The sequence below is a fragment of the Amphiura filiformis genome, chromosome 19 (genome assembly GCF_039555335.1).
Source record: "Amphiura filiformis chromosome 19, Afil_fr2py, whole genome shotgun sequence".
NCBI lineage: Eukaryota > Metazoa > Echinodermata > Ophiuroidea > Amphilepidida > Amphiuridae > Amphiura > Amphiura filiformis.
Window position 1 is genome coordinate 28011558 of NC_092646.1, and position 15880 is coordinate 28027437.

The 15880-nt window shown below is 37.4% G+C and overlaps 1 protein-coding gene across 1 annotated transcript; it reads right to left on the minus strand.

Annotated features, from left to right (window-relative positions):
• Window positions 1–3709: 3709 nt before the first annotated feature.
• LOC140140319 (uncharacterized) lies at window positions 3710–6730 on the minus strand. Its single transcript, XM_072162092.1, has 3 exons — window positions 6600–6730; window positions 5644–5686; window positions 3710–4312 (listed from the first exon to the last, which is right to left on the minus strand). Exons 1-3 carry the CDS (start codon window positions 6711–6713, stop codon window positions 4119–4121), a joined length of 351 nt encoding a protein of 116 aa, XP_072018193.1. The 5' UTR covers window positions 6714–6730; the 3' UTR covers window positions 3710–4118.
• Window positions 6731–15880: the final 9150 nt, after the last annotated feature.

The following is a 15880-nucleotide window of genomic DNA, read 5'->3' on the forward strand; positions in this document are numbered from 1 at the left end:
CCCATTCGTTAAGTATGGTGTTATTTGCAGGTGAAGCCTCCGAAACAGGCTTTCTTGGGTATCAGTATATTTTTCAAACATTAACCATAATATCAATTTTTTTTTAAATTTATGACATTCTGCGCATATCATGTAACAATTACAATGCAGATATCAATATGGAACACACCAATTTAGATATGCATAGATGATAATTAACCTTATTGTTGTTTCGGAGGCTTCGTTTGTTTCGGAGGCTTCAATTGTTAACGGAAAGTTTGTATTGGGTCCCATTTTCAAACGGTGATATATATCTCCATGATTTAAAAACAAGTGACTTGAGGATCTACTTTGCTACATTTTGATAAATAGATTGGATGAGCTCTTTTATTTATATTTGCCCAAGCTTGCTGAACAGTTTGTTTCGAGGCTTCAAAAAGTTAACGGAAAAACGGCTCTTTGAAGTCAAGATTTTATAAAAATTTTAAAAGCTTGCAAATCGACTAATTTTTGTTACCCATTTCAAGTTAAGATATCAACTGTTATGAATCAAGAAGAAGTGAAGAAATAACCAAGAATTATGAACCAAAGCTATACCCACAAAGTTTGTTAACAATTGTTAACGGAAAATGAAGCCTCCGAAACGACAAATCTCAAGTCCGGTTCTCAAAAATACAGGGCTGTTCACAATTAAATCTAATGTGGCAGTGTTTACTGAACATATGACCGTACTTTCAGGATAAGAAAAATAATACATGAACTAACTGAAGAAAACACAGGGTTTTACAAAAATGTTACTGTTTTTTATAGTTTTTCAAAATGGCAATATTAGGTACATTTAAGCCTGCTAAAACTGAACGCAGTAACTCCCGAAGATGATTATGCTACCCAAGGTAGCTGCTAACTAGATGACTTATGTGGCCAAAAATCATGGAATTCTGTGGCTTTATGAGAACACTACGGATCAAAATGTTAAAAATCCAAAGTTACACCCTTTACCGTGAAAATGACCATATAGGCCTACACTGTACATGCTGTGTATGGAGTATGTAGATTGAGTACAGCAGCTATGATTCATTCAACGCAACATGTGGCTGTGACAGGGAAACCCCTTTAAAATTGAACGTAGATATAAACATGCAGAATGACTTCGAGAAAAGTTGGAATACGGTGCGTTGGCGCCTCAGTTTTTTTACTTGGGAGCAAAATTTGGGCGCCTAAATTTATAAAGTTAGGAGCCATTGGCTCCTCAATCAGTTTTTGCACCGTACAGCACTGATTTTGCAGTGACTGATGACAGATTCAAATCTGTGCGTTTACACGGTTGCGTCACCAGCGCACTGACAAATCGCTCTGCTACGTGTGCGTCTACTTCCCACATGATTAGGTTAGCGTGTGCAATTCAAATCTGCCACTGCAAAATCCAACATGGCATTACTCTCAACTTGAGACAAGACACGTACTATAGTCATACTAAAATAAATACTTGCCACACAGACTCTTTGCGAATGCTAGTAGTGTAACTCAGAAAGCTGGAGTGCAGAATATTTAATGCAATCTGCTAAGGTGGTACTACACCACCTGATGAATTTTGTGACTAATTTTGCATTTTTCTCAAAAAATAACTACACACTGGTAACAAAGTTATGTATATTATAGGGGCAAGGAATCCAATTACTTCACTGAAATTTCAGCGATTCAAGACAAGTGGTTCTTTATATATGTTAAGAAATGAGGTACATTCTAGCGGTACCTCTTTTCTTATCATAAATAACATACCGCTTGTCTTGAATTAATCACTGAAATTCCTGTGTATACTGAAATGCAGTAAACCTTAGACGAGTAGCAGTAGTGTAAGGATACATCGATATTTACTGCGTTGCACGCACTTGTCTCTGATTTGCTGCTGAGGCGATCTGTTGTTGCCGAGTGGAAATTTATGAATGAACTGTGCGCCGTACGCGTTGTTAGCGCCGAATTTGCAACATCACGGTAGTCGCGCTCGTAAAAGGTTTGCTGCATTTTAGTATAGTAACTGGATTCCTTGCCCCTACAACATACATGTTACCATGTGTTATTATTTTTTGAGAAAATGCAGAATTAGTCACAAATTTATCAAGTGGTGTAGTACCACCTTAACAACACACAGGATTTCTCGAGACAAACAAATAATTTTGTTTGTCCTAATGTAAAGGCAATAATTTACTATGCACTATTCTCAAGTATGCACAAATAGAGTTATTTTGTAATGTAAATAATTGTAAATATATTTATTGTATAAAAACTGACAAATGTATTAATATATGTTTTCATATAGGTATTTATTGCATCATCTATATATTCTATCTATCTATAACAAAGTTATTTTATAATTTATAATATGTACATATAGCTATGGATTATGTGATTTGATATTTTTTTCATACAAACCAAGAATGAAAATATATTTTTTGATAGACATGCTAGGGAAAATTGGAATAATTCTGGTATACTCTGCGCACAATGACCCTTACTAAATTAGGTGAAAACTATAATACAAATCTGATTTTGATCCCCTTAGGCATGATTGATTCTATCATTGAAGAGATTCATCAGGATTGTCTATATAAATTATTACTAGAGTTCTCATAACAAATCCAGGTAGTCACAATTAGTAGTGACGTTTCGCAACCTTACTGGAAAAATCAACTGGTAACACTAAAGCTAAGACAGCAAGTGCTAGTACTGGATACAGCTCAGTCAAGAAGAAGCAACCAGCCAGTAAGGTTGCGAAACGTCACTACTAATTGTGAGTACCTGGATTTGCTAAGAGAACTCTAGTAATAATAATATCGTTATGAATTCGGCAGACGGCCGAATCCAGATTCGGCTTTTGGTAAATTATTTTACGCATGCATTATTTTTGAATTAGAGAACAAGGGATCTATGCTTTACCTATAGAGGGCAGCATATCGATTTTTTAACGGTTATCGTTGTTGACCGCATTGCGATGCACCGTTAGCTAACCCTGTATGTCACCCTCTTTTGACTACTTATTATGCTGTTATCATCTGGTCTCCGTTAAAAAATTGATATGCTGCCCTCTATTCCCTTGTTCTCTAATTCAAATGTAATGCATGCGTAAAATGAATTCATAACGATATGATTGATTCTATTTTCACTTTGTTGGTATTTCCAGCCCAATATTTCAGTGACTGCCGTTGTTCTGTAACTTATACTGTATAAGTGGTAATTTCGCGATTAGAGTTCCAACCACAAAAATGACACCTCGCGAATATATGCAATAATGTATAAAGTATTGGGGAGGACTGGGCAATCACGAAAATAACATTCGCAAAGAATGTGTCTCTCACTTCAAATTGCAAAAATAACTGTACACGAAAATTACCACTTATATAGTAAGCAATATATCAAGAGCTCAGCAGTGCTGTGTTTCCATTTTAGTTTCTGAAAGTGAGATTTTGGTATAAAAATGTTCAGGAAAAATCCATGCTGTGAAAATGTACACTCATACTCGCTTAGATCAAATGATATCGTATTATCGGGCGCACAAACAGAGGGACGCACAAACGGACACTTAGAATATCTGTAGCCCCCTTCATCAATTCTTGGTGGGGACTAACAAAGACCTATCATTATGCCAATTTCTAATTCCAAGCCATAGATCAGTGAAACACAGCCTTATCTCCAATAGGCAGAAGTTGTCAATGCAACACAAACTCAAGTGAGACCCAGGGGGGGGGGGGTACCTCACTACTTGACTTGCTATGCACCTGCATCCAAGAAAAACGTTGAAAAGGGTATGTTTTTCACCGCAAAGCGTCATCAATGTCTTTTTGAAAAAGGGGCACTTTTTCAGAAGGCTTCGCCATTTAGGGGTCCCTTTTCAGCCAAATCCTTGGACGATTAGGGGTAGTAATATTATTGTCTGAGTGAGTTTGCGCTAATTTCTAATTTGATAGGAACTCTGTAAATAAATATCATATAACATTTTGACATTTTCAAATTGTTGTTGTAGTGTTTTTTTATATAACCCTTTTGACCACAACCAAAACATGTATATAACATCTGTGTGTTTGTTGGGAACACTCTATCCCCTCTCCCTTTCTCTCCCTTTTGCTGTCTCTTTGAAAACCAATCTAGCAGTGGACATCGGTTTTAAACTCAATGAATTCAATAGGGATCATGTTCTGATCCGTAACATATTTCAGCATATCAACATTGCCTTGTACATAGTAACCATAGAAAGCTGAAGTATATCCCTGAAGGAACATATGATATCGATTCAGATCGGCATCTGGCTTGGTTGTACAAGCGTTGATCAAACGGCACACTGAAAAAAAGAATTGTGCGAAAATGAATTGGTTTATATTATAATGAGAAAACTGTTGAAATGTTGAGAATTGAGATATCGAGGAAGAGAAATGTGTAAAATTCATTCTACAAGATAAACTTGCCTCGCTTGAATCTCTACATAGATATCCACGAAAAAAAAACCTATTCCCAAAATTTCAGTTGATTCCGATTTTGCGTTCGCGAGTTATGCATGATTATGTGTATACACTGCTCCATAGACAATGCGTTGTAATTTTGTTCTGGTGCACCAGAACGAAATTCAAATTTCACGATATCTTTGCTAAACGAATTAATCTGCAAGAAATATTTTGTACATAAACATTATGTAGCCAGAGGTTTCCAGTGATATAAAAATCTCAACTTTTTTTGAGGAAAGTGGGGGACGAGGCTGTGGATCATGAAATGCCCTTTTAAGTATATATTTAACAGGAATGTTGGTACTTTTTAATGATTTTTTCTAGAAACACTAAATTACCTAAATTCTAGGATTTATTTAGCCAACAGGGAAGGGTGCTATGGTTACCAAACTTTCAGGGATGGTAAATAAGATTAATACCTAAATTCTTTCGTCAGTTTTTGCCAATTAAGTGTTTCTATTTTAAGCTACAGTGTTTCTAACATTCCCTAAAATTAAAAATGGAAAAAATTATTTTTTTCAAAAAGTAAACACTTTATCCAAAAAAACTGACGAGTGAATTTAGATATTAAGCTTATTTACCATCCCTGAAAGTTTGGTAACCATAGCTCCTTCCTAAGTGGGCAAAAAAATAATCAAGAACTGTCAAAATTAAGGGAATTTTCAAAAAATAGAGAAAAACATAAGAATTGTTACAATTCTTATAAGACTCTTAAAATAGGTGGGGAAAATACTTTTCTTTGTTATGTTAAAGATTTAAATGAATAGACCTGATTGATCAGACACAGGAGCTTTTTTTCTGCAAGGGTGTTGTATCCGAGGCAGCTACCTTAAAGTCAAAATAAGACATTTTACTTCAATCTGTCATTTATCTAAAAGTAGAGTTTATATCAATTAGCTACATGTATTTGAATGGGCTGAATCAATACTGCTGTTTTCCTCATTTTTTGCCAAATTATTCATTTCCAAAATAATAAATGGGTGTCAAATGCAGACAACAAGTTTCAATTTCTATAGTTCATTTAGTAAATTTCCATGACCATATTTGGAATCGGCATGAAAAATGCATTAAAATGAGTACAAACAAGCCTGGTATTGGTTTAGTGGTTCTAAAGAAAGCTTTTGATATCTTGAGAAAATAGCTCAAAACTTATAGGTAGGTAACCACTTACTTTCCCATCCAAGTGGGCTAAGGATATCACAGTGTCCATGATTCTGAAAAGGAAAAAAATTTGTTGCATATCATAAATTTCTTGATACTGTATGTATTTCTCCCAATTCTAACTTTTTTTTTATAGCAGGGGGCCGTACCCTGAAGGAGGGTAAAATTGGATGAAAAAAACATTTGGCTAGCCAAAATTTAGCAGGTCGAAAGGGGGAGCTATTTTTAGCACACCACTTTCCGATTCCCTTTTCTACTCTTATATGGCTCAGGAGCAAAAAGACTTACGGTATCTCCATTAGCTACTGATTGCATTATTGCATGTGATGCCCACTCATGCACTATATAGAGGTTTTCACTCACTGACTAGGTCGACTTCTGTCGGACTCCAACGATAGCTGTCCAGATATGTCTGTCCTGCATGCAGCTCCGGATTTTGTTTGGTTCCTGTCCATTCATTTCACAGCTAATCCTGCATGCCATACCAGCTATCAGAGATACGCAGTGGCATAGCATCGTAGGGACATTGAAGCACATCCCCCCCCCCCCCCCATCGATTTAGAAAATCCCATAGGAAAATTGCCAAAAAATGGCTTGTGCCCACCAATCAGGCCCATCACCCCCAATCATGGTTAGTGCCCTCCTCAATAGGATGACTCACGCTATGCTACTGGAGATACGTCTTTCTGTTGCTGATCCATTGATACACCCAGACACACCTGGTCAGGAAATGGGACCGAGACCTATTTGATGCCAGTGGCATAGCGTGGGTCATCATATTGGGGTGACACCGACCATGATTGGGGGGCACCGGGTCTGATTGGGAGGCCACAAGCCATTTTTCTGCAATTTTCCTATGGGATTTTCTAATTTTTGCAATCGACTGGGGGCACGTGTCCACCCCACCCCCGTGCCCCTATGATGATACGCCACTGTTTGATGCCCATTTTTCACACATCAACCTACCTTTACATTGCTGAGCACTCTTGGACAAGCCCAATTCTCATAGTTTTGTCTGAAGTCCCGTCCAGGTTGGCTACATGTCGGTGGTACATCACTCAATTCTGTACCCATAAGCATGCCCGGTAAGTAGAAGTTGTTTGGGATGGGTATCTGCACGAATGGTTCCAGGAAAGTAACAGCCTTTAGTGGATGTAGTCAAGAAAACAAGAATAGGAAGGCACTATTAGTTGGACCATGTTGTACTTAAAATCTTTGCGCTTTCCTCATCCAGCAGTGTACTTCGGTTATATCTATAAATGCGCTTTTATAAATACGCACATGACCCATGGGCACGACATACCAAGATCAGCAAGCGTGACTAAATCCTCATGCATTGACTACTGTACAGAAAGAGATAGGAACTCTGTATATCAAGTTTAAGTATTAATTGAATTGCAAAATTATTACACATTTTGCAATTCCGAATTTGTAATATGTTATCAAAAACAACATTTTGAAAGTATTTGACGACGGAAAAAAATATTCAACGATGGAAACGTTTACAATATGATCACAAAGTTGGCAAAATAGACAATTGTGATGCACAGCAGTCTGATGTTGTTCTGCCTTTGCATTCAAATGTATAGAAAGACCACTCGCTATGTAGAAAGTCACTTCGAGACTTACTGTCTATACGCTGTTATGGCAGCGCAGAGGTGGTCATGTGCGTATTTATAAAAGCGCATTTATATATATAACCGAAGTACACTGTCCATGATGTTACCACAAAGCGACATTTATGTTGCTTTATGATCATTTGTGGCATCAAAAGTATCCAAGGTGGTGCACTTGAGATATTATTTGGTACGCATGTCACAAAAAACGTTGAAAAAGGGTCGAATTTTCACCTACCGGTGTCGACATGGTCTTTAGGAAATAGGGTACCGTACTTTTCAAGGGTAATCTGCCATGTGTAGGGTTATTTCAGCCTGTCTTTGACGTTAAGGTTCACTTATTCGCAGATGGTTCTGGAGATAGGTACATACGTTTTTAACAAAGAAGATGAATCAATAGATACTCTTTTACTCATATTGAGAAAATGGTCATTACACAATACGCCGGGTCCGTTTTAGTGTCTTAACGCCATTTAGGGAGTAACATTTCTACTGTCTGTTCAATTAGCTTAGATTCTTGAATTTTTAAGATATTTGAAAAAATAAAAACTTGTGGCCAAAGTCATCAAAGAAAAGTGTTAGCACAGCCTTAGACCTAACATGATTTATACTTTTCAAATTCCCAAGTTCAATTTAAAACTCCATTTCTTTTCAATTTTGCCTCATTTTGGGCAGTTACTTGGGTCCACCGAAGGGTTCGCGACCTTTTTACAAATCGAGTGGGACGGTCCATTCTCAACTTAGGGCATAGACCCTATCCAATTTAGCAAAACAATCTGTCCACCAATCTGTCCTGCCATTTCAATTGTTATACCGTTCCGGTTATTGGATAGGTTCTATGGTCCACCGGTTTTTGTTACACGAAATTATATGGCGCGAGTACGTTTTATGCATAACATTATTCTGAGCATTATTTTTTCCTAAACAAGGACATTAAAATTATGGATTTTGTTCTCATTTCAACTGGTTTACAATGTAAATTGAGTTTTGTTTAATACCACCATTCCTTCCCAAGAATATCAGCATTCGCTTGACATTTTCAGATACAGTAACTTTACAAGAAATGTAACCTGATTGTTTTAAATAATATTTTTTTGTATAAAAGTTCTTGTTTCACAGTTTTTTTCAGTTTGTATTCAACAAACAAAACGAAATAAATTGAAAATAAATGTGTAGTTTTATAATAGGCCTATAGGCCTACACCTTCTCAGACCCATTCTCAGACCCATTCGCAAAATAAATAAATAAATAAATAAATAAATAAATAAATAAATAAATAAATAAATAAATAAATAAATACACAAGGAATGTATTTATATAAGCTGGGCCTATTTTAGAAAACCTTAGTTCCCATAAATAGGCCTAATAATGTGATGTTTCGACAGTAGGGTTTCAACACAAATTATGCTGGTTTCATACTTTCCTGCCGCTTGCCGCTTTGCCGCTCTGAAGATGATTTTACTTCACTGCGCAATCTCACTAAAAACGATAGCGGTGACCAGCGGCAAGCCGATATATCGATCACTCCACCGCTTTGCCGCGGCGGCAGCACCGCTGGGAGTTGAATTCAAGTCAACTCGGAGCGGTGCCGCTCTGACGTATGAGAACAAAATACGATTTTGGAGCGGTGCTGAGCGGCAAGAGTAGCTTTCAGAGTCATGCCGCTGCCGCTTAACGGTGTGCCGCTCCGCTTGCAGAAAAGTACAAGCGGCATGATGAAGCGTCATGCCGCTCAGCGGCAAGCGGCAGAAAGTATGAAACCAGCTTTAGGCATACTGGCAAATATTTTGCTGGACAATACTTCCTGATGTGGATGGTCGAATAAATACCATCTCTGCGCGTTTGTGACATTCGTCCCCATTGCTCTAAATGGATTGATTCCAAAAAGTTTATGGTACCCGAGGTTCTACGGCTTTTTATAAAAAATATCGCGGGAAAAGACCAAAATTGAAAAGAAATGGGGTTTTAAATTGAACTTTAGAATTTGAAAAGTATAAATCACGTTAGGTCTAAGGCTGTGCTAATACTTTTCTTTGATAACTTTGACCACAATTTTTTATTTTTTCAAATATCTTAAAAATTCAAGAATCTAAGCTAATTGAACAGACAGTAATAACTTAAGCCAATATAAGGGAGAAGTTACTGCAAAATGGGGAAAATTTTGAAATTTTGGATTTGGGGGAAAGTTGGTGGCAAAAGCTCCGAATGGGGAGCAGTGGCGTAGATTTCTTTTTGACATTGGGGGGATGGAGTTTGAAAAAAATTCTCGAAGTATAGTCAATCCAGCACCTTTTAGCTACATAATAAGTTTGTGTTACAAATGCGCGCGAAAAATTTGGCTATTTTGAAGCTAAACTGATTAAATATGGTGTAAAAGTAGAATAAACGCGAAAATTTGTATTTTTGGGGCTAAAATGAGCAAATATTTTTTGATCAGAAACCCATTATCAGGCGTCAACATTGGGGGGGATGATTGTATGGACCATCCCCCTTGCAAAATATTGGGGGGGATTTATCCCCCCCCCCCCCCCCCCGGATCTACGCCTATGAGCCTTTTCCCTCATACCTACCCCCGGCACCGCTTCTGTTTTCACAGAAGTATGATCGGACTCGAGTCGGCAAGTCCTCTGTAGGCCTACCTGTTTTTTACCCCTTGATATTACAGGTTTATACAGCTTGTTTGTAACTTTATCCTAAATATTACAGTCCATTTCTTATCTTGAATGCTTGATCGTTGTTGTCCACTTTTTCAACATCCGCCCAGCACACTTTTTCAAAATCAGCCCCCAAATAAATCCTAATGAAATTATGCGGTTTTTATTTTTGAAGTCAACACGACCAATAATATAATATGAAATTATTTTAAAAATTTGTTAATTTACCTTCGGAAGACTAGTATTTTTCAAGATCAGTTCGTAGATTACACCACACCCAGCCGAGTGACATGAGTAAGCCAAGTCATCAAAAGACGCCTGCACTCCTTCAGCATGCTTATTTAACTCTTTTTGCAAATTTTCTTGGAGCTGTTGGTGATGGAAAAAAAAGAGCAGTTAGTCATGGAGTTTTTGGCACGTTAACATGCATAATAAAAAGAAACCCAAAGATACCTCATAAGAGAACGAGAAACTCGATTGACAACCCTAGTTTCTGGATTCTTTTTTCGAACAAGAGTTAAGATTTTTCAAAAAAGACAAGTTTTTGATAAACTTGATTTTTAAGCAAGAAAACAGCCGATATCCGTGTTGATGAAATAGCCATCTACTGCTGATAACCGTGTTGATGAAATAGCTATAGCTAGCTATCTACTGCTGATATTATAAGTGTTATTGATATAGTTATCTACTGCTGATATGATATCAGTGTTGATGACATTAGAGTCACGCGGTAGCCGTGACCAGCAAGTTAAAAAAAAAAATAAAGACTAATAAAGAAGACTAATAACAGATGCTCCCGCGAGACTATATTTACACCTAACATTAAAACACTTCTATTGTTCGATGTTATTTTTTGCTGGGTACAAAATGTATCTAAAACCATGCTAAATGTTATTTACAGTCCCAGGTGTAATATCTTGACAACTCATAAATTCAAAAAGGGCCACCAATCCTACAGTCAATCATTGTTCGTAATAAACAAATATTTTGCTTCCATTTCACGCGGTATTTCATAGCGAAAATTAGTGGCAAATCATACTGATCCAGAATTTTTAGACACTGCTACAGGTCTACCTGGTTATCACCTTCACACTACTTTTTCAGATTCATTTCCAATTATACCCTAGCAATTTCTGAAATACCGTACATACAAATTCCGAACCCCATTCGCCAAAAAATCAAGTTTTTCACAATTCTTTTGTTCTTTTCGGACGACACATCAATTCATATAATAAATATTGTACATCGACACGCTATTTCACAGCCGAGTCCCGTGGTCTAATGGTTTAGGTATATATTGGACTCATATTTCGGGGACTCGAGTTCGAAATCCGATGACCAACTTATTTTTTCAATATTTTATTAAGCAATAATTTTATTGTCATTAATCAAGGATAACACAATTTTAATCATCAAGTGCTATTATGATATTATTTTTTTTATCAAAGCAAGATGTTTGATTCTCAAAGATATTATTTATTATATTAAGGGCCTATTTAAAAACAACCTATGTATAGTGCAGCAGCTAGCAGAACAAATAATAAAAGAAATCTTTTTATTTTTTTATTTATTTATTTAAATCTGAATAACACAAGAAACTAGATCAGGTTACCAATATTTTTCTCATTTTTAGTTTTGTCCTACACGGGCGATTCGCATGATAATAGGACAATAAAACATGTGATATGTATGAATGGTTGTTGAATCGATCTAGAGACCTGTCCCTCTGTCATCTTCAGCTATCGTAGAACTGTATTCCAACATGACTGTCATTTCAATTGTTATACCGTTCCGGTTGGTTTATTGCATACACTCTATAGACGAATCCAAATCCACGCATTCCTACACCTGACTAGCAGCCTTTAGTTGGGTAGCCGTCGGCTACAATGCACCCAAATTGTGAAATGATTCGGCCTTGGCAGAAATTTTAAACTGCATTCCATCACCCGTTTTACATTTTCCGCGAAAACACAGGTAGACAAAAGAATGATTAAAGTTTACAACACAATAGGCCCTAAAGTTCCCTTCGGCAAAACACACAGCTTCTACATGGTCTATTCGCTGTTGAAGTGACATAATAATCGGATTAACTACACCATATCAAACGCTACAAATGGATGTACCTGCGAATAAAAGGACTAAGTATAAATAGATGCGACGGGATTACCTGCGGAATTATCTATTGTATTATTCTATTAATCCTCCTCGTCCTTGCATCTTCTCTAGGTGTTAGGCGGCTTTTATTTGCACAATAGGGCGCTCAAAACGCCAGGTTGGTGCTAGCGGCTACCCAAAGATGGCCGACCAAATCCTGACCATGACTTGGCTCGTTGGATTCGTCTATAGGTGTGAAAAATTATTGTTCCACTAGTATGGAAGGCCAGCAGGGACAAAAACGTATCCAAAAAGAGACAACCAAATATGGAAGACCATTAAAGTCATACGTAAAGACAAGTTAGCAAAGCGTCAAAAATACCAAATGCCTATTGAAAGGAGGGACTGTCCCCACCACAGACACACGGAACCCCTGATAGAGAGCAGGGCTTGAAGAATGAGGGAAATTAAAACCACAAACCGCGAAAGACCGCCAACAACCGCCGCTTAATAGGGATGTCAAACTAGATTGCCCTACATGGTTACAAAGAACCACAAACCGCGAATTTTGGATATCCACCTAAATTGCCCCGCGGGGCTACAAAGAAGTATGATTATCCAACAAGCTTAAGCTATAAATTACCCCCCCCCCCCTAGAGATCAGGGCTTGAAGAATGAGGGAAATTAAAAACCACAAATCGCGAAAGACCGCCAACAACCGCCGCTCAATAGGCATGTCAAACTAGATTGCCCCGCAGGGCTACAAAGAACCACAAACCGCGAAATATGGATATCCAACCAGTTTAAAAGACAAATTAGCCACGGATAGAGGCCAGGGCCTGAAAAATTAGAAAAGAAAATAAAACCACAAACCGCGAAAGAACGCCAAAAACCGCCGCTCACTAGGGATATCCAACTAGATTGGCCCGCAGGGCTACAAAGAACCACAAACCGCGAAATTTGGATATCCAACAAATTAAAACCACAAACTGCGAAAGACCACCAACAACCGCCGCTCAATAGAGACATCCCCCGCAGGGCTTCAAAAACCACACACCGCGAAGTATAGTTATCCAACAAGCTTAAACTATAAATTAACCCCCGATAGAGGGTAGGACATGAAGAATGAGGGAAATCAAAACCACAAACCGCGAAAGACCGCCAACAACCGCCGCTTAATAGGGAAATCCAACTAGATATATAAATCTAAATAACTATCAACCGCGAAATTTGGATATCCAACTAGATTGCCCCGCAGGGCTACAAAGAACTACACAATGCGAAGTATAGTTATCCAACAAGCTTAAACTATAAATTAACCTCCGATAGAGGGTGGGGCATGAAGAATGAGGGAAAGTAAAACTACAAACCGCGAAAGACCGCCGCTTAATAGGGAAATCCAACTAGATTGCCCCGCAGGGCTACAAAGAACTATCAACCGCGAAATTTGGATATCCAACTAGATTGCCCCGTAGGGCTACAAAAACCACAATCATTAAAACATAATTATCTTGCTAAGTCGTGGCACTTAGACGCTTCCGTAGTATAAGCCTTGCTACATAGGCCTATACGCGCATTTCTCAGTTTCAATTTGAAGTAAATCGGACTGACTCTGTGTCTCGCTGGCATCGTCAACATTGGGTATGTGTTCATATTTACATTTTCTTAGTTGCCTTGAATAATTGTAGCATATTAAAATGTATATGTATCACTATTAATATTACAGTCACGCGGTAGCTGTGACCAGCAAGTTTTAAAAATAAACGGCTGATAAAATTGTATTAAATTATTTACTGTCATAAATCAAGGATAACATAATTTCAAACATCTATTTTTCGTTTTATTCGTTTTTATGGAGTACTTCGTAACCCGATGACTTTCCAAGCTTAGAGCTGCTTGGCTACATTCATAAAAAGAAAGAAAATCCATCAAAAAACGTTGACAACGTAAAGAAAGCAGCAAGTTTAAAAAGCCCCCACCTCGGCTTAACTTGGTCCCATTTTGAATATCAACAGCAAATAGGTGTTTTTAACGTTTAAACAATAGCATCATTGCCATTAACATGCCTACTTGTTATTCGTTTAATTCAATCATTGATCATGAACTTAATAATTATTATAAAACAAAACATATATAGGATATTGGACAAGAACAACATAATAACCTTTCTGATCGTTCCAGAATGCTAACAACTTAATATCGCATCGGCACATTAAAGATACATAACACTTCTGGAAATGTTTTAAGTTGATAATTATGACAAAGTTTAAATCAGTATCTTTTACAAATGGGACCAAGTTTCAAAAAGTGAGCCGAGGTGGGGGCTTTTTAAACTTGCTGCTTTCTTTACGTTGTCAACGTTTTTTGGTGGTACATATCTACTGCTGATATAAGTGTTGATGACATACATGTAGCTATCTACTGCTGATATCAGTGTTGATGACATACATTATCTACTAGCTTCTACTGCTGATATCAGTGTTGATGACATACATGTAGCTATCTACTGCTGAAATCAGTGTTGATGACATAGCTATCTACTGCTGATATCAGTGTTGATGACATAGCTATCTACTGCTGATATCAGTAACTCCTGCTGATATCAGTGTTTATGACTTAGCTACAGACCTGCCAACTGTCCCTCATTTTGAGGGACTGCCCTCATTTGGGGTTTACCAAAGTGAAAATGAGGGACAGTCCTGTTTTCTGAAAATTTCAATGATGACAAATTTAAATGTAAGAACAGCAGAAAATGATAAATATGTCACTTTAAAATTTGATATAGCATTCTCTTTAGTCTATTGTGATAAATTCAGACCTGCAAAACCTTCTCTGAATTCAGAAATTATTGCACACCTCAGGTCCTTGAATTTGTCGGTACCTGGTTTGTGTACATGTACACGGTTTTGGTCTCAATGTCCCTCATTCTGACTTCAGTAGGTTGGCAGGTCTGTAGCTATCTACTGCTGATATCAGTGTTGATGACATAGCTATCTACTGCTGATATCAGTGTTGATAATATAGCTATCTTCTGCTGATATCAGTGTTGATGACATAGCTATCCACTGCTGATATCAGTGTTGATGACATAGCTATCTACTGCTGATACCAGTGTTGAAGACATAGCCATCTACTGCTGATATCAGTGTTGATGAATAGCTATCTACTGCTGATATCAGTGTTGAAGACATAGCCATCCACTGCTGATATCAGTGTTGATGAAATAGCTATCTACTGCTGATATCAGTGTGAAATAGCTATCTACTGCTGATATTAGTGTTGATGACATAGCCATCTACTGCTGATATCAGTGTTGATGAAATAGCTATCCTACTGCTGATATCAGTGTTGATGACATAGCTATCTACTGCTGATATCAGTGTTGAAGACATATCCATCTACTGCTGATATCAGTGTTGATGAAATAGCTATCTGCTGCTGATATCAGTGTTGATGACATAGCTATCTACTGCTGATATCAGTGTTGATGAAATAGCTTTTAACTGCTGATATCAGTGTTGATGAAATATCTATCTAGTGCTGATATCAGTGTTGACGACATAGCCATCTACTGTTGATATCAGTGTTAATGAAATAGCTATCTAGTGCTGATATCAGTGTTGATGACATAGCTATCTACTGCTGAGCTGATATCAGTGTTGATGAAATAGCCATCTACTGCTGATATCAGTCTTGATGATATAGCTATCTACTGCTGATATCAGTGTTGATGAAATAGCTATCTCCTGCTGATATCAGTGTTGATGAAATAGCTATAACACTGCTGATCACAATCTAAGCGAGTAATTACGACAAATGGACACATTAGCATGATTATTTGAAGCATTTTAAAATGCATTTACCCATATAAGGATTTTCCAAT

Coding starts and splice junctions, on each gene's coding strand:
- LOC140140319 (XM_072162092.1), bottom strand. CDS start 6,713: ATGCTTATGGGTACAGAATTGAGTGATGTACCACCGACATGTAGCCAA. Junction 5,687..6,599: donor GAGTGCTCAGCAATGTAAAG/GTAGGTTGATGT, acceptor TTTCCTTTTCAG/AATCATGGACACTGTGATAT. Junction 4,313..5,643: donor TAGCCCACTTGGATGGGAAA/GTAAGTGGTTAC, acceptor TCTTTTTTTCAG/TGTGCCGTTTGATCAACGCT.